This window comes from Panulirus ornatus, chromosome 10, assembly GCF_036320965.1.
Source record: "Panulirus ornatus isolate Po-2019 chromosome 10, ASM3632096v1, whole genome shotgun sequence".
In the NCBI taxonomy this organism is placed as follows: domain Eukaryota; kingdom Metazoa; phylum Arthropoda; class Malacostraca; order Decapoda; family Palinuridae; genus Panulirus; species Panulirus ornatus.
The window spans coordinates 9,652,073-9,679,161 of NC_092233.1; the positions used below are offsets into that span (position 1 = coordinate 9,652,073).

General features: G+C 50.3%; 1 protein-coding gene across 1 annotated transcript in view; it reads right to left on the minus strand.

Moving 5' to 3' along the window:
* LOC139750789 (calcium-activated chloride channel regulator 1-like) overlaps positions 1-27,089 on the minus strand; it is a 64,206-nt gene that overhangs the window by 8,646 nt on the left and 28,471 nt on the right. The window contains exons 2-3 of the mRNA XM_071665535.1: positions 11,140-11,437; positions 4,364-4,617 (exon numbers count right to left, since the gene is read on the minus strand). Of these exons, the coding sequence (XP_071521636.1) occupies positions 4,364-4,617; positions 11,140-11,437 (552 nt within the window). The remainder of the gene's footprint in view (positions 1-4,363; positions 4,618-11,139; positions 11,438-27,089) is intronic.

The window sequence follows — 27,089 nt, forward strand, 5'->3', positions numbered from 1 at the left end:
GTGTGGGTGTGGATGGGCGCAGGTGTGCGTGTGGGGTGTGTGAGAGAGGTGGGGGTGTGGGTGTACTGGGACGCGGGTGTGGGTGTTGTGGGGGGCAGGTGTGATGGGTCGCAGGTGTGGGCAAGGTGGGGCGCGAGTTGGGGAGGCAGAAGCCGAGTGCTGTTGACCCCGGGGGGCACGAGTCCCCGCCCCCCGAGGGCTCGTGCTGCTCCTGCCAACAACTGCCGCCCAGGCCAGGGGCGCTCCTCCAGCTTCCACCTCCCTCGTGCTTACCTCCAGCTTCCACCTCCCTCGTGCTTATCTCCAGCCTCCACCTCCCTCGTGCTTATCTCCAGCCTCCACCTCCCCTGTGTTCACCTCCAGCCTCCACCTCTCTCGTGCTTACCTCCAACCCTTTGTGGCTTTACTCTGCCACTCATCCACACCTCCGCTCACAGCCATGATCATCCCCACCACCTCTGCCTCCACCTCCGACATCATTATCTCCAACAACTCTCACATCATTATCTCCAACAACTCCCACATCATTATCTCCATCAATTTCCAAAGGCATTTTTCCCGCCACCTCTCTCATCGTATCCCCACCACCTCCCACATCATTAACTCCACCTCCCACATCATCAACTCCATCACCTCCCACATCATTAACTCCACCACCTCTCATCATTAACTTCACCACCTCCACTTATCATTATCTCCGCCACTTCCTCTTATCATTATCTCCACCACCTCCTCTTACCATTATCTCCACCACTTCCCACATCATTATCTCTAACATCTGGTGAATACCTGATGAAGTCTTTGAGGGTATTCTACCCCCACAGCCCGTGCTCAGCCCAGGCTGTTGAGTTGGGTCGTTGATCGACCAAGCAGCAGCCCTCAGGCCTACGTAGCCCCCACAGCCTGGCTGGTCTGGTACACTTCGTAGGTGCTTGTCCAGTGCATTCTTAAACTTCTCTAGTGTGTATCCCATGCTGTGCCTGATGATAGCAAGCAAGGTGTTGAGGAGTCTTGGGCCCCGCATGTTTAAGGTGTTCTCTCTTTCTGTGCATGTCGCACCTTTGGTTTTCAGAGGTAGTATTTTACCAAGTCTTCCATGTCTGTCGTGGCAATAGGATGTTATTTCCGGGTATTAGTTGGGGAACTATACCCTCATGGATTCTCAAGTTACAGATGATACTATACCTCTCCCATTTGCGCCCCAGGGAGTAAAGCCTCAGAGATTTCAGCTGTTATCAGTTATCTATTTCCTTTACTAAATTGATATGGCTGTGGAAGATCTCTATACACTTTCAAGTATTCCACACTTTGACCCGCCTTGTAGGGTGATGGTCGAGCGCAGCAATATTCAGGTCGTAAAAGAGTTAGCGCCTGCAATATTCTCACTTTGTCTTTCTTCTCTTGTCTTGAAGGTCCACAGCATCCAGCCTGCCATCCTTCAGCATGAGGCAACCTTTGTTTTGTTGCGTTCGCTGAGTTTTAGGTCGTCAGACATTATTACTCCGAAGTCTTTCACATTATTCAACTGGTTTACGATTGCACCTGTGTCTGTTCGGTATTCTGAATTGTTTCTGATTTCTTCAGTTTCCTCTTAACGGAGTTGAAACCTATCTCTAGAGAAATGCATGTTGTTCTCAGTTGCCCAGTTCAAGACTTCGTTTATGTCTCTTTGTGGCTATTGAGCATCCTCTACTGTTGTGATTTTCATACTTACTCTTCTTTCGTCTAGAAAGGATGTGGTCAAGTCAATGTTATATTGTAAGAATGAGGGACACGAGGGGCGCAAGTACAACCCCTTTGGGGATTGACTTTCCACATTATGATCTCCACCAACTCCTACATCATTATCTCCACCACCTCCCTCATCATGATCTCCACCTCCCACATCATTATCTCTACCATCTCCCACATCATGATCTCCACCACCTCCCTCATCATGATCTCCACCACCTCCCACATCATGATCTCTACCACCTCCCACATCATTATCTCTACCACCTCTCACATCATGATCTCTACCACCTCCCACATCATTATCTCTACCACCTCTCACATCATGATCTCCACCACCTCCCACATCATGATCTCCACCACCTCCCACATCATCATCTCTTACCACCTCCCACATCATTATCTCCACCAATTCCCACATCATTAATTCCACCTAACTCATTATCTCCACCAACTCCTACATCATTATCTCCACGTCACATCATTATCTCTACCAACTCCAACATCTCCGCCACCTCTCAGATCATTATCTCCAACACCTCCCTCCCCACCACCTACCCCCACCCTCAGGCTATAAGCAATTAGATTAACTGTACCAGAATTCCAGTCTGGCCTCGACCGTGTTTACAAGCAGGTTCAGTTTGAGTTCATTTCATTCATGATCAGTTTCCTGTCACTGGCGGGGCCACATCTCTGCCACTTGCAGGTCCACACTTCTGCCACGTGCAGGGCCATAACTCTGTCACTGGCGAGGCCACCACACCTCTGCCCCTCTCGGGGCCACACCTTGCTCCTCACGAAGCCACACCTTGCTCCTCTCGAGGCTACACCTTTGCCACTCACGGGGCCACACCTCTGGAACTCACAGGGCCACACCTCTGCCAATCACGGGCCCACAGCTCTGGAACTCACGGGGCCACATTTCTGGAACTCACGGGGCCACACCTGTTGAACTCACGGGGCCACACCTCTGGAACTAACGGGGCCACACCTCTGCCACTAACGGGGCAACACCTCTGCCACTAACGGACCCACACCTCTCGGACATACAACCCGCTATTCCTCCACCACCTTCGCTGTCAACATGCCATGGTTACGCTTCATGATGATCGGTCGCTCTTTCACAGTACAATTATAAGCGTCAGGTGATTGTATTGAGGAGGTCGCCTGCTGCACGACCGGAGGCTGGATCATCCTTGACTCGCAACATGTGGGGATGTGAGCGTCATTTCCTTGGCGGGACCAGACCTCAGTCACTCGCGAAGCCATTCCTCTGCCACTAACGGGGCCACACCTCTGCTACTAGCGGGGGCTACACCTCTGCCACAAACAGGGGCCACACTTCTGCTACTGATGGGCAACACCTCTGCCATTAACGGGGCCACACCTCTACCACTAACGGGGCCACACCTCTGCCACTAACAGGGCCACACCTCTGCCACTAACGGGGCCACACCTCTACCACTAACGGGGCCACACCTCTGCCACTAACGGGGCCACACCTCCCGGACTTACAACCCGCTATTCCTCCTCCACCACCTTCGTTGTCAACATGACATGTTTACGCTTCATGATGCTGGTCGTTTTTTCCACGGTACAATTACTAACGTCAGGTATCAGTGACTGTATTGAGGAGGTCGCCTGGTGCACGACAGGAGGCAGGATCATCCTTGACTCACAAGGGATATGAGTGTAGTTCCTAGGCGTCATTGGTCCTTCGCTCTTTGGCGAAGCTTACTCCTGTAGTAGCTAAACCTCCGCTCACCCCACCGTTAGACAATTACTTACTGCTAATGAGGCAGCTCAAGTCACGCAGACCAAACAATTAAGTGAGCCGTGTATGGCGTTTTAATGTGTTCATATGTAGGTTTCACTATACACAGTCAGCCGACAGACTGACTGTGTATAGATGACCACGACTGGCTCTGTCACTGTCATCCTCCACACATATGTTCTACATAGAGACATTGTAACTGATAAAGGAACTTGAACAATAGCTTTCTTATTTGTTATTGTTTTCTTATCATGAAGTGGCTTGTTATTCTAAAGTACCGTTATGTATGGTCTAGTGGTCTATTCCCCCACGCCATCAGGTAGACAGGTCTGATCGAGCCATGTAATCTACCGGGTCTATTCCCCCATGCCATCAGGTAGACAGGTCTGATCGAGCCATGTAATCTACCGGGTCTATTCCCCCATGCCATCAGGTCTGATCGAGCCATATGTAGTCTACCATACATCTAAGCAATGAGGCTCACTGGTCGAAGCAATGGTCTTTAAAATGACAATGAAAGTGGTACTCGTCAGGTTGAATGAGAATCGGCAGGAGTCTTTCTCTTCCCCCTCTCCAAGTTACATCAGGACCCGTCTTGCAGGTACCAGAGTGACTTCAACGCCATGTACGGGAGTGATCCTGTGCTTGAGGTGGCTCTGATAAATGCCCTCATAAAATGATCCTTTTAAGGAAACTTGTTCACATCATATTTTGATGTAATAAGGTTGGGGGGAGAGAGAGTGTATTAACAGGTGTGTTATGTGACATGCAACAACACAAATGTCATCATGGCAATGATCTTGAGAGCAACTCGTCATTCTTGTCAGTGTTTGATAACCTCTGGGTTGTGGCACTCACCGTGGGCAGCTCGGGGAAGGCCATAAAGGAACTGGTGAGGCCCGGGTTCTCCTCCTGCGTGAGGGTGAAGGGGCAGGAGAGGTTCCCCGGGTCGCAGCCAGGGTCGGCCACGATGGGGACGTTGGCGCAGGCGTTGGGCTTCCAGGAGGCATCTGGGGCGCGGTAGTGCGATGGGTGGACAGGATTCCCGACCTCTCCCGCCTCCTCGAACACACCGTACCGGTACTGGAGCCATTCCTGAGCCAGCAGCCGACCTGTAGGTACCAAGACAATGATCATCATAACAAGGGATAAACTCATTAAGGATAATAACTAAAAGTACTAAGAGAGGTCCACCATTCTCTTTACGTTACACATAGTCATTAAACAGATATAGGGTAATGAATATAGAGGGAATAAACGAACACAAGAGTAAATGAAACCAACTCAGATGATGTTACAGATGGATGTTACGAAGGAACTCGTCTTCCTGGTGCCTATCATCACAGTCGTAACACCAGGTTGAACACAGGCAACTAACTTCAGTGAGAGCGTGGGGCACCACAACCTCTTGAACTCATGGCTACTTTCATTCATCCCTGACATGTGGAAGGCGTAGTTATACAAAGCCAACTTTCTCTCGTGTGAGGAGGGTAAAGCTCGCTTGTACACAGCTGACTTCCTCACTCGATTGAGGTCAGCCTTACAGGAACACATCTCGCCTCATCTCCCTACCTACCATTAGCGTTGGGCAGGAGTGTGTGATGTGACAGGATACAATGACGAGCGGACCACTAATAACACCATACTGTAAGGTTCTGGCCAGTATGGCCGCTGGGGAGTGCTGCCTGGCCCGCCCTCACCTCTGTATGTGTCACAGGGAGGCAGGACCCAGCGTGGAGGACTCCTGACACTGGCTGCCCCCGGCGACGAGCGCTGGGCGGGAACCTGGCAGGTTGGTTTGGGGAAGCTGGCCGCTATGGTCTTATATTACTTGTCTCGTCCATTGGTTTCGGGGCTTTACTACTGCTACAGCTTAGTCTCGGATCGAACTGTTTTGCCGCTGCTTTGGATAACGGAGATGAATGGAGCTTCGGCCCCGTTGGCTTATGTATCTATTATAATCTTGCTGATCAAGTGTGTTTCATCATCGGTTTTGTATCATCCAGTGGGTAGAGCATGTTTACGGTGGCCCATTAGAAGACTCGATTTATGTCTAATACCAATTTTTTGAACGCGTTACTCGTAACCTCTGCGAAAGGACGAGATGAAGCTGCATTTTGCATTGGCATCCAAATAAGATACGAGATTGAGAGACAGTAGAGGAGGAACAGCGCTGGATCAGGTACTAGGATCGAATGACACGTTGGGTTCGATACGTTCCCGAATGGTTGCTAACTGAAAGCCTTATTAATCCAGGTAACAAATTGAACAGCTTTCTCAATTTCGACATCGGCTAATAAGTAGGTAGCGGCTTCTGTTGGTACAGTTCAGAATACATGAAACTACAGATCTTAGAAATATATCACACGTGAGGTAAAAGTACGATGGCTGGAGTTGACCATTTACAGCACCTGGGTCCCGGAATGTCTTTAATATCTCCTAATAATCAATTAATGTCTCCTAACAACCGGGCATGCGCCACCTGGGGACACTGGCCACGAAGATTGGTGGGTTGGTGGGTGTGGACGAGGTGGCCCACAGCCCAACCTACGGCCGCCCACCAACAGTAATAACTGTAGACATCTCTCTACCCCGCCTTAGTCTTCTCCCCACACACGTTCGTAAGTCTCCTTCAGCTATATGTGTTTGTAGGTCCTCTACCCTATACATATATCCGAAGGTCCTCTCTTGAGCCCCTGCACAAGTCAGTAGGTTGTGTCATCGCCTCCACGCATCTCTTTGGGCTTAGATGAGAGCAGTAAGGTTCCCGCGACTCCAATGCGTGTGCCAGAGGGTCGCGGGGGAACACTGATGACAACTTCTCTTGAGCACGAGCATGAAGTGCCACAGGGCCGAGGGAGGACACTGCTACGAGCCCCTCGCGGCCGTGTCAGTCTGCCAGGGGGGCCGCAGGAGAACACTTAAGCCGGCTCCTAATGGCCACGTATGCGAGGCTATAGGGCCGCGGGAGGGCACCGCCATTAGACCCACGTAGCCGTGTACGGGAGGGAAGGGGGTGGGACACAGGGTTGAGCATGGGCCACCACTAACGGCCCCTCGCGGCCGTGTACGTGGGAGGAGAAGGCCGCGGGAGGGCATCGCTAACAGCCTCCGCTGAGGAGTGGGCTCAACGGGGCCTGATGGCCGCGCCTCACGCACGGTATAATGCCGCTAATTAATATCTGGCGTCCGACATCACAAAATATTCTACACTCCGTATACTCAAGATGGTTTTCCTGGATGCCTCTCACCGTCGGGGTCTTCCCTCCTCTTGGGCATAGGTCATCAGGAGGGAGTAGATGCCTCTCACCGTCGGGTCTTCCCTCCTCTTGGGCATAGGTCATCAGGAGGAGTAGATGCCTCTCACCATCGGGTCTTCCCTCCTCTTGGGCATAGGTCATCAGGAGGGAGTAGATGCCTCTCACCGTCGGGTCTTCCCTCCTCTTGGGCATAGGTCATCAGGAGGGAGTAGATGCCTCTCACCGTCGGGTCTTCCCTCCTCTTGGGCATAGGTCATCAGGAGGGAGTAGATGCCTCTCACCGTCGGGTCTTCCCTCCTCTTGGGCATAGGTCATCAGGAGGAAGTAGATGCCTCTCACCGTCGGGTCTTCCCTCCTCTTGGGCATAGGTCATCAGGAGGGAGTAGATGCCTCTCACCGTCGGGTCTTCCCTCCTCTTGGGCATAGGTCGTCAAGAGGAAGTAGACGCCTCTCACCGTCGGGTCTTCCCTCCTCTTGGGCATAGGTCATCAGGAGGGAGTAGATGCCTCTCACCGTCGGGTCTTCCCTCCTCTTGGGCATAGGTCATCAGGAGGGAGTAGATGCCTCTCACTCGCAACTTCGGTACATCATGCGTCATCTACTTCAAAATGGCAGCTACGTTTTAAGGCAGGGTCCGAACACTGCTAAACATCGCCTGGCATGTTCTTACTCCTGAAGGTGGGAGGATGGTAATCACATAGTTTAATGGAGGATTTCGATCATAAGGCTCTGATATGTCACTGTTAGATATCAGAGGGTGTGTGGTGACGTCAGGTGGAAGTCTTAGACGAAGACTCCACACCAGGTGGAAGCCATGAGGAGGGAGTGAGATGCGTGAACACCACCACCACCAGGAAGGGGTTAAGCAGAGCTAACAGAAGTCTCTCGGGGTCACGTGCCCTTTTAGCTTGTGAGGCTCGGGAGCCCCGTCATTAATGCTCCCTTTGATCACGGTCTGTTTGGCCGGGGGATCAGGGGCGCAACCCGCGGCCTCATTCACTCTGCAGCAGGATAATGAAACACATAGTTCTTCTGATGCGGAAGACGAGGCCAACCTCGCTCCTCCCGATCGTCCACCCTCCACCACCTCTCTTCTCTCTCTCTCTCTCTCTCTCTCTCTCTCTCTCTCTCTCTCTCTCTCTCTCTCTCTCTCTCTCTCAGCATCAAGTAGCACAGAAAGTGAGCTACAGAAGGACACAATTATATATATATATATATATATATATATATATATATATATATATATATATATATATATATATATATATATATATGTGGAAGGGGATTGACAAAAGCAAATATTTATCGTCGCCCAGAACATCCACTGAATCAGGCATAAATGAAGCCAAGTTTCCGCCATAAAGACGGTTGAATAACGCCCTAAGTGGCGCTATCCAGCCGACACAGTGCTATAAAAATCGCGGCAGGAAGGACCATCCCATTGTAAGGCTGATTACAAAATATGGCGTCGCCCCGCGAGCGACGGCCGAACGGTCGGGCCCCCGAGCACACACACACACACACACGACTCTGCCCTTTATAGATACGCACAATAAAGGAGGAACAGGCGGCCTCAGGTCGTCCGCTAATGGTCGCCATACCTCGGGTTTTCTGTGACCTGAAAACGGGCGGGTGATATCTACGTGAGACCTGTCCCCGATGGTCTCCCGGGGCCGTCAGAAGGCCCTGTCCCCGATGGTCTCCCGGGGCCGTCAGAAGGCCCTGTCCCCGATGGGTCTCCCGGGGCCGTCAGAAGGCCCTGTCCCCGATGGTCTCCCGGGGCCGTCAGAAGGCCCTGTCCCCGATGGGTCTCCCGGGGCCGTCAGAAGGCCCTGTCCCCGATGGTCTCCCAGGGCCGACGGAAGGCCCTGTCCCCGATGGTCTCCCGGGGCCGTCAGAAGGCCCTGTCCCCGATGGTCTCCCGGGGCCGTCAGAAGGCCCTGTCCCCGATGGTCTCCCGGGGCTGTCAGAAGGCCCTGTCCCCGATGGTCTCCCGGGGCTGTCAGAAGGCCCTGTCCCCGATGGTCTCCCGGGGCCGTCAGAAGGCCCTGTCCCCGATGGGTCTCCCGGGGCCGTCAGAAGGCAACGATGTATTCCCTCGCCGTCTCGAGCCCCCCCCTCAGGAGTCTACCAGCTCACCACCAGTTGGTTCCTACTGCTGATGAGTTCACATGGCCACCACCAAGTGTCTTATTGGAGTCACAAATAAATCAATATTGATTACGTGTACGAGTGATGTATGGCTGCATTAGAAGACGTGGTGTGTGTGTGTGTGTGTGTGTGTGTGTGTGTGTGTGTGTGTGTGTGTGCGCGCGTGTGTAGACCAGACGAAGACCCGTCTATTCAGTGGCACTTGATTTCTCTTCATCATAGGACAATAGAAATCATAAAGCCAGCCATGATCTTGCTCCTGCCGGGGGAAGACCGCTATCTCTTGTGATGGAGGCGGAGGCCGCGGTGTGTGTGTGTGTGTGTGTGTGTGTGTGTGTGTGTGTGTGTGTGTGTGTGTGTGGTCAGCCGGTGCGGCCTGACACTCACCCCAACAAGGAGTAACGTACAGAGGTTTACATCATACACCCGCTCATATAAAGTGAAGGCGAGAGTGTACCTCAGCGCCCGTTAAAGGATCAGACCCTGATAAACGAGAGAAGGAGGGGGCCACCAGAGACGGCTTATCTCCCAAGCTTTCTTCTTCTTCTTCCCTTCCTCCCCACCATATCATTCCTCTTTATATATGCAAAGCAGCCACAATCTGGCCACCAAGATGGGGAGGGATGTCGGCAGATAAGGGGCGTCGGGCGCAATTTTTGTGGCCTGCGAGAAGTCTCGTGCCCGACGTGTAAGGGGATACGCGCCACATACAGACCCCAGGGCCCATCCTACCCGACAGGTGTCTGCGTCACTGGGGCTCCTCTTCGTCCTTGTTCCTCTATTGCGTCTTGAGTTCACCCCGAGCGCGTAATATGACCATTTAAAGTGTATGGTGAGGCACGTTCGGGTTCCCGAGTCGTAGAGGGTTCTCCCGTGGCAAACCGAAACACGGAATTCAGAGGATCAATTCGATCTTACCCACAGGAAAGTCTACTACTGTCTTCAGGTATGGCAGGTAGGCCTAAAGGGAACGAGTACTTCATCTAAATCGACAGCGTAGCCTTGCCATCCCTCACCTCTCGCCAAAACATAACTAATCCTTGAGCACTTGAGGTCTGTGCTCTTAATGAACTTGTTTCCATACAGCTTGAACCACCATACGTTCAACCAACGCCTGGCAGCCAAGAGCCGAGGGAAGCTGTGGCGTGTAATCCTCTCAGCGAGCCCTGAGCCCAGCGTTTAATACAGTAACACCCACAGTTGAGCAGTAGTCCCGTCTCCCTGGACAACCTCACATATTTTCTATGAACCAAATACGGAAAAATAAATGCGTAATGGGCCATTTGATCAATAAGAAATAAACGTAAAGGAGGAAAAAATATGCATTGCGCTGCTGAGAAAAATGACAACTTACGTATACTTTTCGACGACTGACTACGTATACTTTACGAGAGTTTACCTTACGATCGCTGGTGTGTGTGTCCAGCATTCGATTCACTTAAATCGGTATTTGGCATCTTTCGCGGAGGCTGATCACTTCAAAACGTATTCAGGACTATCATGGTGGTCAGGAGGGACAGGTGATTTAATGGGATTACTTGCTGGGATTCCTGAGATTTATGCAGGAGGGCGTGGAGGAGGAGGAGGACGAGGAGGTGGAGGCCGAGGTCCGTGCGGCGGGGTGGGGGAGTGGCTGCCGTCGGACCCATCGCTATATTCGGCAGAGCGTACCACAGTATTGCGTCGCGGTGCCTGGTTACTGATGGGCTCCGCTGCTCCCGGTCCTCAACCCCGAACCCACCCCTCATCTGAGCCGCCCCCCACGCCCACACCTGTTGACCACAGACGCCTACACCTGCTGACTACAGACGCCTACACCTACCAACCACTGACGTTTACACCAGCTGGTTACTTACACTTACCGACCACTGACGTTAACACCAGCTGGTTATTTACACTTACACCTACCCACCACTGACATTAACACCAGCTGGTTATTTACACTTACACCTACACCTACCAACCACTGACGTTAACACCAGCTGGTTAACTTACACCTACACCTACCAATCACTGACGTTAACACCTGCTGGTTACTTACACCTACACCTACTAACTACTTACGTTAATACCTGCTGGCTACTGACGCCTACACCTACCAACCACTGACGTCTACACCTGCTGGTTACGGACGCCTACACCTACCAATCACTGACGTCTACACCTGCTGGTTACGGACGCCTACACATACAGGGTGTACAAGACACAAGGTGCGGGACTCACTATTCACTAGGGTGTTGTTCTGGAGCAGCAGCTCATGTCCGAGGGAGATGTAGTCGCCGCTCTGGCCACAGCCTCGGGTGTGGAGCGTCCAGGGGCGCGGCCCATGGTGCGGGTGCCTCTCCTGAGTCACTCGCAGGTCTGCGTTGTCCCACTTCTCGCCGGTGGCGTTGTACAGCGTGGAGAGGAGCGGACACACCACTGGGCCCCAGGACGGAGGCACCAACACCGTCACGGTGCGGAAGTTGGCTCGGCCGCGCGTAGCGCCGAACACCACACTAGAGGCCGCACGCAACACCTCCTGAAACACAACAACAACACCTTTTACCATGACGCCTGCAACACATGGGCATTATGATTACAGAGACGCAGTTCCTGGACCTTACCTGAAGGAGGTCTCCAGCAACCTCATAACCCGGAGGAGAGGTCGCAATGTCCCCTCGAGATCAAACACCCCCAGGGAACCCAACTCCTCGGGGACCTCATATACTGGGGCTCCCTCAAGAGATTAAGCACCCGTGGGGGACTCCAAATCCTCGGGGGGCCCCACCTCTTTAGGACTACATGCCCTTGGGGACCCTATATCCCCGGGGATCCTACTCCAGAATTCGGGGCTTTTGAGAGCGCGTGTATATCCACAACTATTAAGGTCTTCGTAACTTTACGCCAAGTTGAAGAAGCTATCAATTCCTTATTGCAAAGTAGAAAAAAATGATATATAAAGTGTAGGGTGACAATGATCGGGGAAAATGATAGGAGACAAGTTTAAGGATCTTCCGTCTTACTACAAGCAGCGTTAGCTATGTTAGGGTAGCCTCAGCCTAACAGGTCTTGCTCGGTTATCATCCAATGTATAAACTCACCCGAGGACGCTATAGGCCACCTGTCACCCTCCTCCACCTTACGATAACTAAGTGTACTTCACCAATACCATAAAACAGACGCTTTAGCGATGGATAAATGAGTAAATAGAGCTTAAAGATGAACTCCTTCATGCTAGGCTTATGTTTACAATCGCTAATCATTTTCTCGGCAGAAATTTCAACCTTAACAGAGCACGCGCGAACACACACACACACACACACACACACACACACACACACACACACACACACACACACACACACACACCACCTGAAGAGGGTCCATATGTTGAGAATAGTGGGAGCGAGTGGTAACGGGAAGACCAAGGAAGAGATGGGATGAATAAGGCTTTGGGGGTAATCAAGCCTGAGTGTACAAGCATGTGGTGGAAAGAACTGATTGGATCGATGTGGTATATGGAAGACGACGTGCTGTCACTGGTATGAACCAGAGCATTTGAAGCTACCAGTGTGAAGTATACAATGTCCGCAGGGTTTGGCGGTGGATGGTGGCCTCCAATTTCAGTACGTTTATACATGACAGTCAGAGGGCGGGTTTGTGCAAATGAGTTGCATACACAGACACACAGACCACACAGACCCAAGGTCCAAGCGAGGTGGTCTGGCCCTAAGGTCGTTGTTCACCTGTTCCTAGTCAGCCAGCAGTGAGGAGGCCGCACACCAAATTAACAACCTCTTTGTCAATATTTGCCAACGACAACCAGAACACATCAGCTCCCTCCCAGCATACCTACCAGCCTCATCTCCCCCAACACAGAAGTATCTAAACGCCTTCATCAGCGCCTTAAACACTCACCCACACCCATAGATCCTCCGATGAAACTATACAAGGAATCCTCCTGTGAATTAGGTACGTCGCTAACCGTCATAATTAATGCTTCGCTCAGTCTGAATGCCCCACAGCTTGGTGAACAGCATATGACACTCCACTACCCAAATACACCAATCCAGAGTCTCTCAATAGCTTACGCTCTCTTGCAATCACTCTAACCCTCAGTCAAATTGGCTGAATCAGTGGACCCTCAGATGTTTGGAAACAGTAAGTCTTCCTCTGCCACTCACTGCCATGTCATCCTACTAGACTTCATTTACTGCAACCTGAAGAGCAAGACCATAGTGATACCTAACTTCATAAACTTCACTAAGGCTTACGAATTGGTAAACCATAACACCACCATGAAGAAAACCGTCGACCTGGGACTAGAGAGGTGTCTCGTCTCGTGGCTGGCGGACTTCCTGACCGGCCGACACCAAACCGTCCGCTTTAGAGGAGCCGCTGCACCACAGGGCACCAACATGGGGCCGCTCTACTTCCTCATCCTCATCAGTGACGCCCTGAGGGGCCAAAAACCCCACCGCTAGATGTACGTAGAACGACTCCACCTTTGGAATAACTACTAACAACTCACCTGACTTCAGTGCCCTTCAGCACATCATCAACAACCTTCAGGAAAGGACTACGAGCAACGACGTCATCATCAACCACACCAACATTGTGATGATGCACATCAACCTGGGTGCAGAGGACATCCTTCCCTCCCCCTGTCATCACACTACGTCCTGACATCCTTCGGGCCGGTCAAAGAACTTCAAACTCTAAAGGACGGTTTAAAACTGTCAGCACTATCATCAAATCTTCCTCATACCGTCTGTACCTTCTCCGCCGACTGAAATCACTAGGCGTCCCATCATTTGAGTTCAGGAATGTCTTTACCATTTCGTTTTACCTAAGCTCATCTACGCCTTCCGAGCCCGATCCTCCTCACTAACAGCTTAACAAAAGAGACCAGCGAGAAAGAGTACAGAAAAGGACATACAGAATCATCTGGGGGCCTTCTGATACCATCTATCAAGAGTCCTTCAGGTTGCTGAACTTGTCCACTCTCACCGACCAACACTGGCAGCCCACACGGCTGTTTGGCAATAAACTGCTGACATCCCCGTCACAGAGACCTCCTCCCCCGCCAGACACTCCCTCACCAGTTCTGTAATATCTGAAAAAAACCTAAACTGTGTGTTTTCAGCCGAATGGCTGCCTAAATCCAATCAACCTTATTCATTAATTTCGTTTTATCTACACACACACACACACCATTATCAACATATACCTGTGGATTACATAGCCACCTGCACACAGACACTTGCACTGAGAGTAGGCAAGACTGGAGGCGCCGGGCGTGGAGCAGGAGGGCGAGACGTGGGTCACCACAGGAGCTGCCACCATCCCCCAGGAAGGCTATGAATGAATGATGCAGGCAGAGAGGACCGCCCGACGCTGACCCCTGCGTCGCTGGGAACCCCACTCCGCCCTTTATGGCTGGTGCACCCGCCGTGCATGCTCACACGCCAGTCCTACCAGTGTCCAGTGTGTGTGTGTGTGTGTGTGTGTGTGTGTGTGTGTGTGTCCCTACAGCTCTGTTGTTTATCAATTCCTGCCTGACTGTCCCTAGACTATTGCCCTTTGAGTCCTGACTGTCTTGCCACACGACCTCACTGTGCCACCGGTGGACTGGCTATCTCATTGTAGCCTCACTGTGAGCCAGCCGGTCGGGCGCTGCTGCTGCTGCTGCATCATCCTGTGCAGGAGATGGAGCTTAGCGGGTGACGAGGTGGGTCTGGGGGGGTGAGGCTCTCAGTAAGACGTCAGTCAAGCCCACCCCGGCCCGCCTAACCTCCCTCCCTCCCTCGATTACGTATTCATTGGCCCTCCCGCCCATAAGGCCAAAGCCTTCCTCATCATTCGCCACGACAAATGAGAACCAATTTACTGGCACAAAAGTAAATACACTTATCACTGAAGTCATGCTGAGGTTGGCAGATGATGCAAGGGGTGTAGGGGCCTGCTCCTCCTCCTTCTGCCGCTCGACACCTCGGCCAAACTCTCGAAACATAAAACATTCACAGGAAGTAACGCCCCTCTACCTACACAACGGTCTACTACCTCCATGACTGTTTACCTACATAACTGTCTACCTACATAACCCTCCACCTACATAACTCTCTACCTACATAACTATCTACCTACGTAACTGTCTACCTACATGACTGTCTACATACATAACTGTCAATCTACATAACTCTCTACCTACATAACTCTCTACCTACATGACTGTCTACCTACATAACTCTCTACCTACATAACTGTCTACTTACATAACTCTACCTACATAACTGTCTACCTACATAACTCTACCTACATAAGTGTCTACATACATAACCCTCCACCTACATAACTGTCTACATACATAACTGCCTACCTACATAACCCTCCACCTACATAACTCTCTACCTACATAAGTGTCTACATACATAACCCTCCATCTACATAACTCTCTACCTACATAACTGTCTACATACATAACCCTCCACCTACATAACTCTCCACCTACATAACTCTGAGGTTGAAAAAAAAAAAGACGTACTCCTACGCCAAGTGAAGGGATAGAACATAATATATACAAGTGTCACTAGTGAGGACCATCAGCCAGCAGTGTAGGAGTGAGTGGGGGGCCACGGAGTTGATTTCCCTCCTCCCTCCCCATCTTGCGGGGTTAGGCCAGCAGGACGCCATATAGCCAGAGCCTCGTTAGCAGTGACATGAGGATACCCATCCAATACCTGATGGAAAAAGTTAATTGATTCTGGAAGGCAGCCTTCCATCACCACGAGCCCCGGTGTGGGGGGAGAGAGCCGCCGAGGAGGTGACCCTCTCCCTGACGGTGGTCGTGTGGAACGGTGAGGTGGCATAGATAGATAGTTAGATAGATAGATAGATAGATAGATAGACAGATAGATAGATGGATAGACTGACAGATAGATAGATAGATAGATAGATAGATAGATAGATAGATAGATAGATAGATAGATAGAGAGATAGATAAATAGATAGACTGACAGATAGATAGATAGATAGATAGATAGAGAGAGAGAGAGAGAGAGAGAGAGAGAGAGAGAGAGAGAGAGAGAGAGAGAGAGAGAGAGAGAGAGAGAGAGAGAGACGACCCATTGTGGCCAAAGCCAGAGCTCTGGACGCATCGGATTCCGCTCGCCACAAAGGAGGAAAAATTGCTGATTAAGAACATAAACGGGGAAATATAAACGCCGAGCTGTGGCCACGGTGCTGGGGAATGGCGGGGCTGGAGCGCAGGACGGGCTGGCTACACCATGGGAGCCGCAGGGACGAAATCCCGAGCTGGATAAGAGCTTTTGATCGATGGAGAAGATTGCGCCCATTTGTGGGATGGAGAATACGTAGACGGGCAGTAGATGGGTGTTTAGCGGAGGTGAAGAGCCTTAAACTGGTGGTGGTGACGGGGTGTAGTCTAGGTGTGGTAGAGGGTGTAGGTCTGGTCCAAGTGTGGTAAAAGTTGTGGTTCAGGTGTGGTAGGGGATATGGTCCAGGTGCGGTAGGGGATGTGGTCCAGGTGCAGTAGGGGGTGTGGTCCAGGTGCGGTAGGGGGTGTGGTCCAGGTGCGGTAGGGGGTGTGGTCCAGGTGCGGTAGGGGGTGTGGTCCAGGTAGGATAGGGTGTGGTCCAGGTGTGGTAGGGGTATGGTTTGGGTATGGTAGGAATGTGGTTTAGGTGTGGTAGAGGATGTGGTTCAGATTTGGTAGGGGGTGTGGTCCATGTATGGTTGGAGATAAGGTCTAGGTGTGGTGGGGTATGTGGCCAGGTGTGTGTGTCTGAGATCAGAAAGTTCTTGCTGTGTATAGATGCGACGGAGTGTGGGTGTGGCCGGCAGATGAGGGAGGTGTGTGTGTGGTGTAGCCGAGTCCAGGGAGTGTAACTGGTGACATGAGTTACGGATATTCTCCAGCTGTAGACAGGGGCTTCCCCAAGAGAGATGAGGCTATAGGTGTGTGTCCTGGGTAGACTTTAGAGACTTCAAGGTGTGTAGTGGTGTGAGTAGTTGAGAGGAATAAGTGTACCAGAGGGTGTAGTGACTGTCTCATGCGGGGGAAATGTTCTACACACGTAGACTGAAATGTAGCATACTGAGGTCGGGCATTTCTGGTAGATGCATAGACAGTAATGTAGCTGATCAAGTAATAGATGTAGGCGCGCACATGCCAGTGACTGGTGAGCTGTCAGAGTTCTGGGAGTGTAGGGAGGTGCATGAGTGAAGAGGTGTCGCATAATGAACTGAGAGTGTTCCAGGTGGGGTAGCCACTGGCACAAGGAACTGAGAAAGTTCTAGGTAGTGTAGGTGGTGGCTGAGTGATGTTAATGATAAGCTGAGACCATGCCAAGGTGTTTTAAAAGAGGACTAAGGCGTGCGTCGGGGAGGAAGTGAGAGGAGGGAAGAAGACTTTAATAAGCAGAACCAATATTGACGGATGGATGTGTCAGATGAGATGCAGAGACGTGGCGGGTAGGAGGCCCCGCGGCGCGCGGCCAGGTGAAGAAGGTCTGGCCGTACTGAATATATACATCGCTCCGATCCCTGGATCCCTGACACGGTCCAGTATACCTGCCAGGGGCGTGGTAACGGTGATGTGAGGCTGGGAGGTGGGTTGTGGGGATGACGGTGATGTGAGGCTGGGAGGTGGGTGGTGGCGATGACGGTGATGTGAGGCTGGGAGGTGGGTGGTGGGGATGGAAGCGTCGGTTACTGTTAGGTAGTGGTGGTAATGATGTTAGAAAGTGGTGATGGTGTGTGACGCTCCCAAAAAACAATGAGTGACGGCCCTGATGGCTTAACACCAGCATGGGGTAACAGTCGTTATGTGGGTACCTCAGAGTTACACCAGTTGTGAGTTACACCAGTGAAGTGAGGCTGGTGCTGAAAATACTGATGAGTTACAACCTCGAGACGTTATACCAGGAACTGGAGTTACGGGAGTGATAAGCTGCACAGGAGGAGTTACAACAACCACAGGTAATACGAGTCAAGAGTTAAGCTGAAGTTACACCAGCAGGTCAATGAGTTCCACCACGCAGGAGTTACACAGACCCAAGTAATGATGAGCGTTACAGGGAGGTTCTGCATATCATTATAGGCCTTGACCCTGGCTGACCCCCCCGCTAAACATTTCCTCGGGTCATTACGCAGCAAAAATTGATTTGTCGGGATCCCTAGGCGAGGGCAATATGGGTGAGAGTCCTAGAGATAAAGTGTAAGGTAGACTCCCTCACGGCCTATAGTGATATAAGACCTTCATAAGATGGTATGGCAACTGCCTTCATCGGTACTCCAGTTATTAACGTGTGATTAAGATAAAGAACCATTGATTCCCCCCCACGGATCTAGGACTTGTATGTGATGGTCAGCTGTGAGGGAGGGACACACGCTCTTGCCTGCATATCTCAGGCAGTGCATGATCCTTTCTCACCTCTTTTGATTTTGTTAATCGACCCACAGGACACAGACAACACATGCCCCTCAGTCACGGCCACCTCGGATGGAGATACGTGAGAAAGAGAGCGAAGGAACAACTCACAGCTCCTCACTTGTTTGTAGACCTGACTCTTAAAGGTGGCTGGAAGAAAGTGGATAGACAATAGCCCGTTGGGTCGACACCCGCACAGGGCCTGCTGGACTTGTAGTAAACATACAAGGGGAACGGAACGAAGGAAGTAGAAGAAAGGTAAATGACTCACTTGCGAGAAAATACAGGAAGGAATTTAGAACATTACCAAACGAAAGATTAGAAGGATCATATGTAAACAAATTGCTGGAGATGGGATGGCCTTGCGTAGGGCCTCAGTGCCCGTAACAACAACAGCAACAACTACAAAGTGTACTAGACCAGCCAGGCTGTGGGGGCTATGCAGGCCTCAGGGCTGCTGCGGCTTCCAAAAGACTGGTCGACCAACGACCAAATGAAACAGCCTGGGCCCATCCCGGGAAGTTGGGGTGAAGACTCCCGAAGACTTCAACAGGTATGCACCAGGTAACTCCGTAACTTCGGTGTTGGGGGGATAAAGAGCATCATAACGGTCAATCCTCGTGTGGACGGTCTCCACACAGAAGGTAGAGGAAGCAGGACCTCCTACTCCGATTGGATAACAACCTTAAAGCTGCAGAAGCCCCAGGAAAGGGGATCCTGGTGTTGAGGAAAGTAGGCGTTAGGGTAAGTGGTAGTGGTTGGTGCTGGGGTAAGTGGTAGTGATAGGTGCTGGGGTAAATGGTAAATGCAGGTGCTGAGGTAAGTGGGAGGCGGCTGGGTATGTGCTGGGGGACATGTGGACACCACGGGAGAGCCAGATAACAGGGCAGGTCGTGCCTGGGTGGGTCAGGGCATGATGACGGGTAGGTATTCCCACGATCATTACGCCAGGCAGGGCTCGCCCCACCAGCTGCTCCCTCGGTCAGGGAATGGGTGGGTTCGACCCCCATCCCACTGATCCCCTGGCTGAGCAGAGCAACCAAGGTCACCTCGGGGACTAAGAAAGTGACCTGAGAAGTCGGATAATCCCTGAGTGAGGTCAGGTGACCCAGGTTAGCCCAAGGGGACCGAACCAGGGTCCTGCGCCCCGGTCATGGACTCTTCTCCCTCCTCCTCCGATCAGTATGACAGGTCCTGAGGAGTCTTCATGTTACTTCCATCAACCACTACCACAGCAGTGCATGAGCTGCTTCTGGTCTCTTCCACCACCACAAACAGCCTCGATGGGATCCAATGGCCTATTCTATGGCTTTAGCTGTATTCGCCAAGTGTCGCACGCAATCTTAGTTCTGTTTGTATTGTTTGAGACACGTGATCAAAATCCTCGCATCACACGAACGTACAAGTGGAAGTATGTGTGAGACATCACCTTTAACGAAGCTGTATTATTGACATTGGACGGGAAAAACAGTACAGCGGCTTCGAGGACCTTCTCGTCTCAAGAGAGCCCACCTTACCCTACACCTGCATGGAGTGTAGCCTCGAAGCTGCAAGAGCCCCATAAAAGGGGTCCTAGTGTTTCATAATCATTATAATAATGAAAATATTTTTTCTTGATGATTTCCTCCATTTGACAATGATTAATATTTTGTTTCTATAAAGCAATGTAATCATAACTCAGACATCCGTGCAGCGACGGGTGCTCGAGGCCAAGACAAGAACACACCATACCACAGTGAAACTGCTTCGAGATATCACTATAGTGTAAGGCAGTCAGGACCTTCTTCTTTCATATAAACCACATTAAAACAGTCTTGCGTGAGGGAACGTGTTACAACCCTCTAGGTCGTGAGTGAATGTCACATGTCAGGATGGTAGGGACATGAGGAGGGTAGTGCTTACGAGGTGGACAACGACAGCTGTGTGAGGGGCACATCATGGGGCGGGGTAGGTGACCATGTATTTGGAAGGGAGTCAGACGAGATCCTGTTGCCTGCCCCCCTTCTCCTCTCTCAGCACCTCAATGACATCATGGCATGGACAAACCAAGTCCCCTCCAGCTCTGTAGGGCTCCAATCAGACCACACCTTCCCTCTCTCCGGCGTGGCCTGAACAACCTTCCCTCACACGCATGACCAACTTGCACCACAGACTGTGACAGATGCTTCCTGGGCTTCCGACCTCTTAACTTCTCTAGCCACATCAGTGCAAATCTTCTCTCTACAGTTCGCACAGTACTGCTATGTTATCACACCTGCAAGACAAACCAGGTGTACGAGTTAAAGTGAACCGCCTGGCTTATCTGGCATTCATTTAGGACGTAATGCTCAATGGAACTAGTAGTAGGGCACGAAAGGAGATACTTTAGTGAGTCACTGTGAAACACTATTCAAGTCTGGGGTACATATGGCCAGCAAATATCCAACCACACTTACCTCACGTTCGCCTTGTATGGTCAGATTCCCTTGAGCCATCTCCCTACCTAGGCTGAGCCACCTTAGTCTCCCTCTACCAAACCAGAACGACATTAGTGTCTTCCTATCTGACTAGACCCACCCTGGCCTCAATCTGTCTGGCTCGACCCACCTTAATGCACGACCTGACCAACCCTAGCCTCTCCTCCCCTGACCAAACCCCTCCCAGTCATCTGCTCGGCCACTAACACCTGACTTGACCCACCCTACACTCTACTATTAAGTCAGCCACAACCTAGCGTGCCACCTTCACTCCTCCACCTTGCTGGATGCATCTGAACCTTCTAGTCTAACCTGAGAGGCCAGACCCACCCCAGTGTTCTGGTACCTGGACATTTAACCCTACAGATACGTTTTAATCTTTTCTCCCAGAGTCTTGTGTCCACATGTATAGTTGGTTCTCTGTGGAGCCAAAGTGCACTGTTGTCTCTCCTATTAGTCAGGTTATGTAAGGTGGTTGTTCATAGACTTGCCTACCTTCTACTACTTAGAACGAACTTAGTCCTACGCAGCCTACCAGACTCGTACCACTCCTCTTCCCTCCCTAATTTGATGCATTAACTCTCCCTGCATCTACGCAGGTCAACCCTCTCCCTGCATCTACGCAGGTCCACACTCTCCCTGCATCTACGCAGGTCCACCCTCTCCCTGCATCTACGCAGGTCCACCCTCTCCCTGCATCTAAGCAGGTCTTCCTTCTCCCTGTCATTACTTGCTGTGAATCCAAAAAGCTGCTACTGTCCAGTTTGGGATGCACTGCGGGGCCGCACGTAAGTAGGCGAGGTCAAACGTTAAAGTGAAGGGCGACGCCGACGCTGTATAGTGTAGCGCTGGACGGGAGGGTTGGGTCAGGGTCCTCTCACTGTCGCCTGGGCCTCTCACCCTGGCTCCAGGATGCCCCGTGATGTAAGAAATAATCAGGAATCGATCTGTAACGTATTTATCATGATTCAGTTGAAATGGTTGGTGCGAGGTGTTCATATTGGTAGCAATGAACTCCCTGGGGGCGCACTTGCCCTAGCGACCGATTTAGCATGAGGTTTTTAAGACGTGAGTAGCTTGTAAGGAGGGGCTGCCTATTGCGAAATCACGTAAGCAAATCTATGTGCTCTAAACAGTGGAGACTCTGGTTGTTCATCTGCACTACCGGGCGTGCGTACACTATCCCAGAACTACCAGGCGTACGTGCACTATCACAGAACTACCGGGCGTACGTACACTATCCTAGAACTACCAGGCGTACGTACACTATCTTCGTACATCACATCCCTCCCTCAGGCACGCCTAACCTCATTTTCAAGCATGATTCTTCACGCAGGCGTTACGGTCGACCGAGCGAAAAATATATGTACATTCGGAACCATCTTCCCTCCCGGCCTGGCCCTCACGAGATCAGGAGGAGGTGCTCCGCGCTGTAACTCTCAACCATGGCGTTACACGTTAGGTTGAAAACCTTTCCTGGTGTATAAATAGGTTCCAATTCCTTGTGGGATATACAATTCAGGCCAGGGTACGTAAGCTAGGGTAATGAGTGTCCCGATGGCTTCCCCAGCCATATGTACACCACAGACAAGGTTCCAAGGCTGCCCCATGCCTCTCCTACACTGTTAGTAAGCACAGGGAATTCTTACTCTGTAAAACGTCAGGAAAATCTTCCAATTGATTAAGTGAATCAGATACATTCACAAACATGTTAACCAATCAGATACATTCACAAACATGTTAACCAATCAGATACATTCACAAACATGTTAACCAGTCACATACATTCATAAATATATCATCAACCAATCAGATACATTTATGAATATATCACCAACCCATCAGATACATTTATGAATATATCACCAACCAATCAGATACATTTATGAATATATCACCAACCCATCAGATACATTTATGAATATATCACCAACCCATCAGATACATTTATGAATATATCACCAACCAATCAGATACATTCACAAATATATCATCAACCAATCAGACACATTCACAAACATATCATCAACCAATCAGACACATTCACAAATATATCATCAACCAATCAGACACGTTCACAAACATATCATCAACCAATCAGACACATTCACAAATATATCATCAACCCATCAGATACATTTATGAATATATCATCAACCAATCAGACACATTCACAAATATATCATCAACCAATCAGACACATTCACAAACATATCATCAACCAATCAGACACATTCACAAATATATCATCAACCAATCAGACACATTCACAAACATATCATCAACCAATCCACTGACGATTCGTGTCCGACTTGTTCACTTTCTGATAACATTCTGATGTGAATCCCATATAAATGAAAACAGTAATGATAATGCAATTAATGTACGTACAAGCAACTGTAACCTTACCCATCCTGTAATACCTGAGGCGTCTGTCTTCCCCCTTGCGATACCACTTCTACGATACCACTTTCTACGAATACCTGAGGCGTCTGTCTTCCCCCTTGCGATACCACTTCTACGATACCACTTCTGCGAATACCTGAGGCGTCTGTCTTCCCCTTTGCGATACCACTTCTACGATACCACTTCTGCGAATACCTGAGGCGTCTGTCTTCCCCCTTGCGATACCACTTCTACGATACCACTTCTGCGAATACCTGAGGCGTCTGTCTTCCCCCTTGCGATACCACTTCTACGATACCACTTCTGCGAATACCTGAGGCGTCTGTCTTCCCCCTTGCGATACCACTACTACGATACCACTTCTGCGAATACCTGAGGCGTCTGTCTTCCCCCGTGCGATACCACTTCTACGATACCACTTCTGCGAATACCTGAGGCGTCTGTCTTCCCCCGTGCGATACCACTTCTGGCTCGGCCCCCAAGCACTATGCGCATCAGGTGACAAGCCTGCCTAGGTGATCTATGACTGTGTTTATTGCCCTTGTTTACCTCACCTGTCATAAAGGTTCCCATCCTCCACCCTACGAGATGGTGTGACCACTGCTATGGAAGTGTGAAGGTGGGGGCACCCCTGGTATATAAGGCATGACCATGGCTTCTGTTATGCAGGCAAGACATACCTGCCCATACGTGGGTGACATATTGCCCATTACTCCTCAGAGTCTCGGATGTTTTGAGATCAACTGGCCATTACTCCTCAGAGTCTCGGATGCTTTGAGATCAACTGGCCATTACTCCTCAGAGTCTCGGATGTTTTGAGATCAACTGGAATATTGGCCATTACTCCTCAGAGTCTCGGATGTTTTGAGATCAACTGGAATATTGTTCGACCTCCAGGAATACGAGACGAGGAGCTTCATGATGGTATGATCTGTCAGGCACATGATTACACAAGGTGGACATCTAGACAACCCTGGGGCTGGCAGGGTAGACATCTAGACAACCCTGGGGCTGGCAGGGTAAACATGTAGACAACCCTGGGGCTGGCAGGGGAAACATCTAGACAACCCTGGGACTGGCAGAGTAGACATCTAGACAACCCTGGGGCTGGCAGAGTAGACATTTAGACAACCCTGGGGTTGGCAAGTTAAACATCTAGACAACCCTGGGGCTGACAGGGTAGACATCTAGACAACCCTGGGGCTGGCAGAGTAGACATCTAAACAACCCTGGGGCTGACAGGAGAGACATCTAAACAACCCTGGGGCTGACAGGGCAGGCATCAGGCAAGCTGGAAGAGCGAGTCTTATCAGCGGATCTCTGGGCGTTTTCCTCACACCTCCCCTGATTCCTCCTGTATTACAGCCATCACATGACATACAACAAAGGGATTCAATCAAGAATTCCATAGGAAGGAGTTAGCGGTGTAGCACTGCAGGTGAGGCGCGTTAGACGTGGAGTTAATTCAGCACATACCAAGTGCTCACGGGGTTGTTAACAGTAGCCTGGTATCGGCATCATTCGCCTCCATCTCTGCCTGAGGACACCCCCCGAGCTTTGGGTTCGCCCTTTGCTTCGCTCAAGCCTTCTGGATGGGGGTGGTCCAGTGAGGCGGCTTTTGGGCGAAATGTTCTGGTCTCCGGTGTCCGCTTCTCGGGAAACGTCAGGACAGAGAAGATATGAGCCATATCTCAGTCACAATCTACCGCCGTCACTGTCGCTATTCGTTGACACTTGTCCCTCTAGGACGCGGCCCCTGGCTCCCGAGAGAGGAGCCCTCCCAGGCTTAGTTAGATCTGCACAACCCTGACCATACGTTCGAGAGGTCTTTGCCCTCCTTTACGGCCGCCATTAGTTGGTCGGTTTGGCGGCCTCCAGTCGTGATTCCCAGCTGGGAGCCCCCAATCTTGGTGGGATCCCGGCTGTTGATTGGAGCGAGAGCCGAAGGGGCCCACCGCTGGGGTCGAGCCTATCCTCCATGGAACCCGTAAATCAATTCTGCACAAGTTGAGAGTTGTCTGTTACGTACACGCGAGCTCCACAAGTGGCTGAGAGACGTGGAACTCAACGCCAGACTCATTATACCTTACCCTTCGAATGCCATGTGAAGTCTTCGCGGGTCTTCACCTCTTACAGTAAGCCCGGGCTGGGCCCAGGATATTATAATGGGTCGTTGGTCGATCAATCTGTTGGAAACCGCAGCCCTCAGGCTAACATAGCTCCCACAGCCTGGCTGGTCTGGTGCACTTTGTAGTCACTTGCCCAGTGCACTGTTAAACTTCTTTGCTATGCTAAACTTCTTTGCTATGCATCTAGTGGTGTTCCGTCTTTATGTGCACATCGCGCCTTTGGATTTTAGAAGTCGTATTTTACAAAGTCTTCCATGCTTGTCGTGTCAGTAAGATGTTATTTCAGAATGTACGTTGGGGAACCAGACCTTCTAGCATTTTCCAGGTATAGATGATGATATACCTGCGCGTGCCTGGGGCTAAGTGCATGGGCAAGTTCTCAGTGACTCTTTCGAAATCTTGTGTTGAGGTGGTGATATCTGGTATGTATACACTTGGAGATTACTATTCAAAATGAAGTCTATCGAGTCATTTATTGCTAATGTTGTTTTGGATTCACTGAATATGACCCAAATTAATCTTAAAAATCTTATATCACAAGGTTCCGAATAAACACGATAATCGGGATTAAATGAAAATAAAGAAACTTGAAAATAGTTATAGCATATGCCATCTGGTGTCGAACATCTGACCAATAATCATCGCGACATCTATAGCGCATCCATTATACTCTCATATGACTCCTAAAGTTAAATTCATCTTCTCCCTATTTCCTACTAATGTTTCAATTGTCAGTAATAACCCAGGCGCCAGGCGTGACGAAGTACCCAATTATAAGTGTACCAAATCAGACCGTGAAATGAATCATTGGGTTATTTAGGCTTCTGGAGGCGCCTACTTACCTTTCTTATTCACCCCTAACGCTCGCCTGGTCCCATCACACCAACGACTGTCTCCCATATGCTTGTAGGACTCTCAGAGATAGAGAGAGAGAGAGAGAGAGAGAGAGAGAGAGAGAGAGAGAGAGAGAGAGAGAGAGAGAGAGAGAGAGAGAGAGAGAGAGAGAGAGACAAGCAAAAATGTTTAATGTTACAGAGGTAAGCAGCAGTTGCATCAGAACTAGGAAATATGAGCCATACTCTAAGATAGATTTGGCATTACGGGTCTTGCCTTATTAAATGAAAATTAATAAAAAAAAATCCAAGACAAATCAAAATTAATATTGTTATTCTTGTAGTTGTCTTTAACGTTTAACGACGGTATGGGGTTAAACGAGAACCATTTTCATAGGAAGAATGTTTTTCTTTGCAACTTCAAAATGAGACCATATAATCAAAATTGTTATATATTCAAAATCATAACCATGTTCATAGTTCCACAAGAAATATTTGTGGTATCATCAGCATCACAACTACTGTTTGTTTACATCATTATTATTATGATTACCGATTCTGGTTGACATTACGATAATTACGTGTGGGAGAAACATGCTTCCTGGATGTTCCAATATACTTTAACTTGTGGTCAATGCGTGTGTGCCAGATGTTAGCCAAATAAATAAACCACACGCCAAGCGTATATAAAAATCAGGTCAAACATTCAACCAATAAATATCCAAGTACTTTTCCGTCACAAGGATGGACGCTTCTCGACCACCGCGGCTAGGCTACGGTTGGCCGACAGGCCGGGCGCGCGCACGGCGATGGCCGACGGAGATGTATGATAATTTGTCGTCTTAGGAGCGCTTCAGGGCAACGAACTGACCCTTAATTGCCTACCCTAGTTCTTGTGCTAGTAAATCAACTCTAC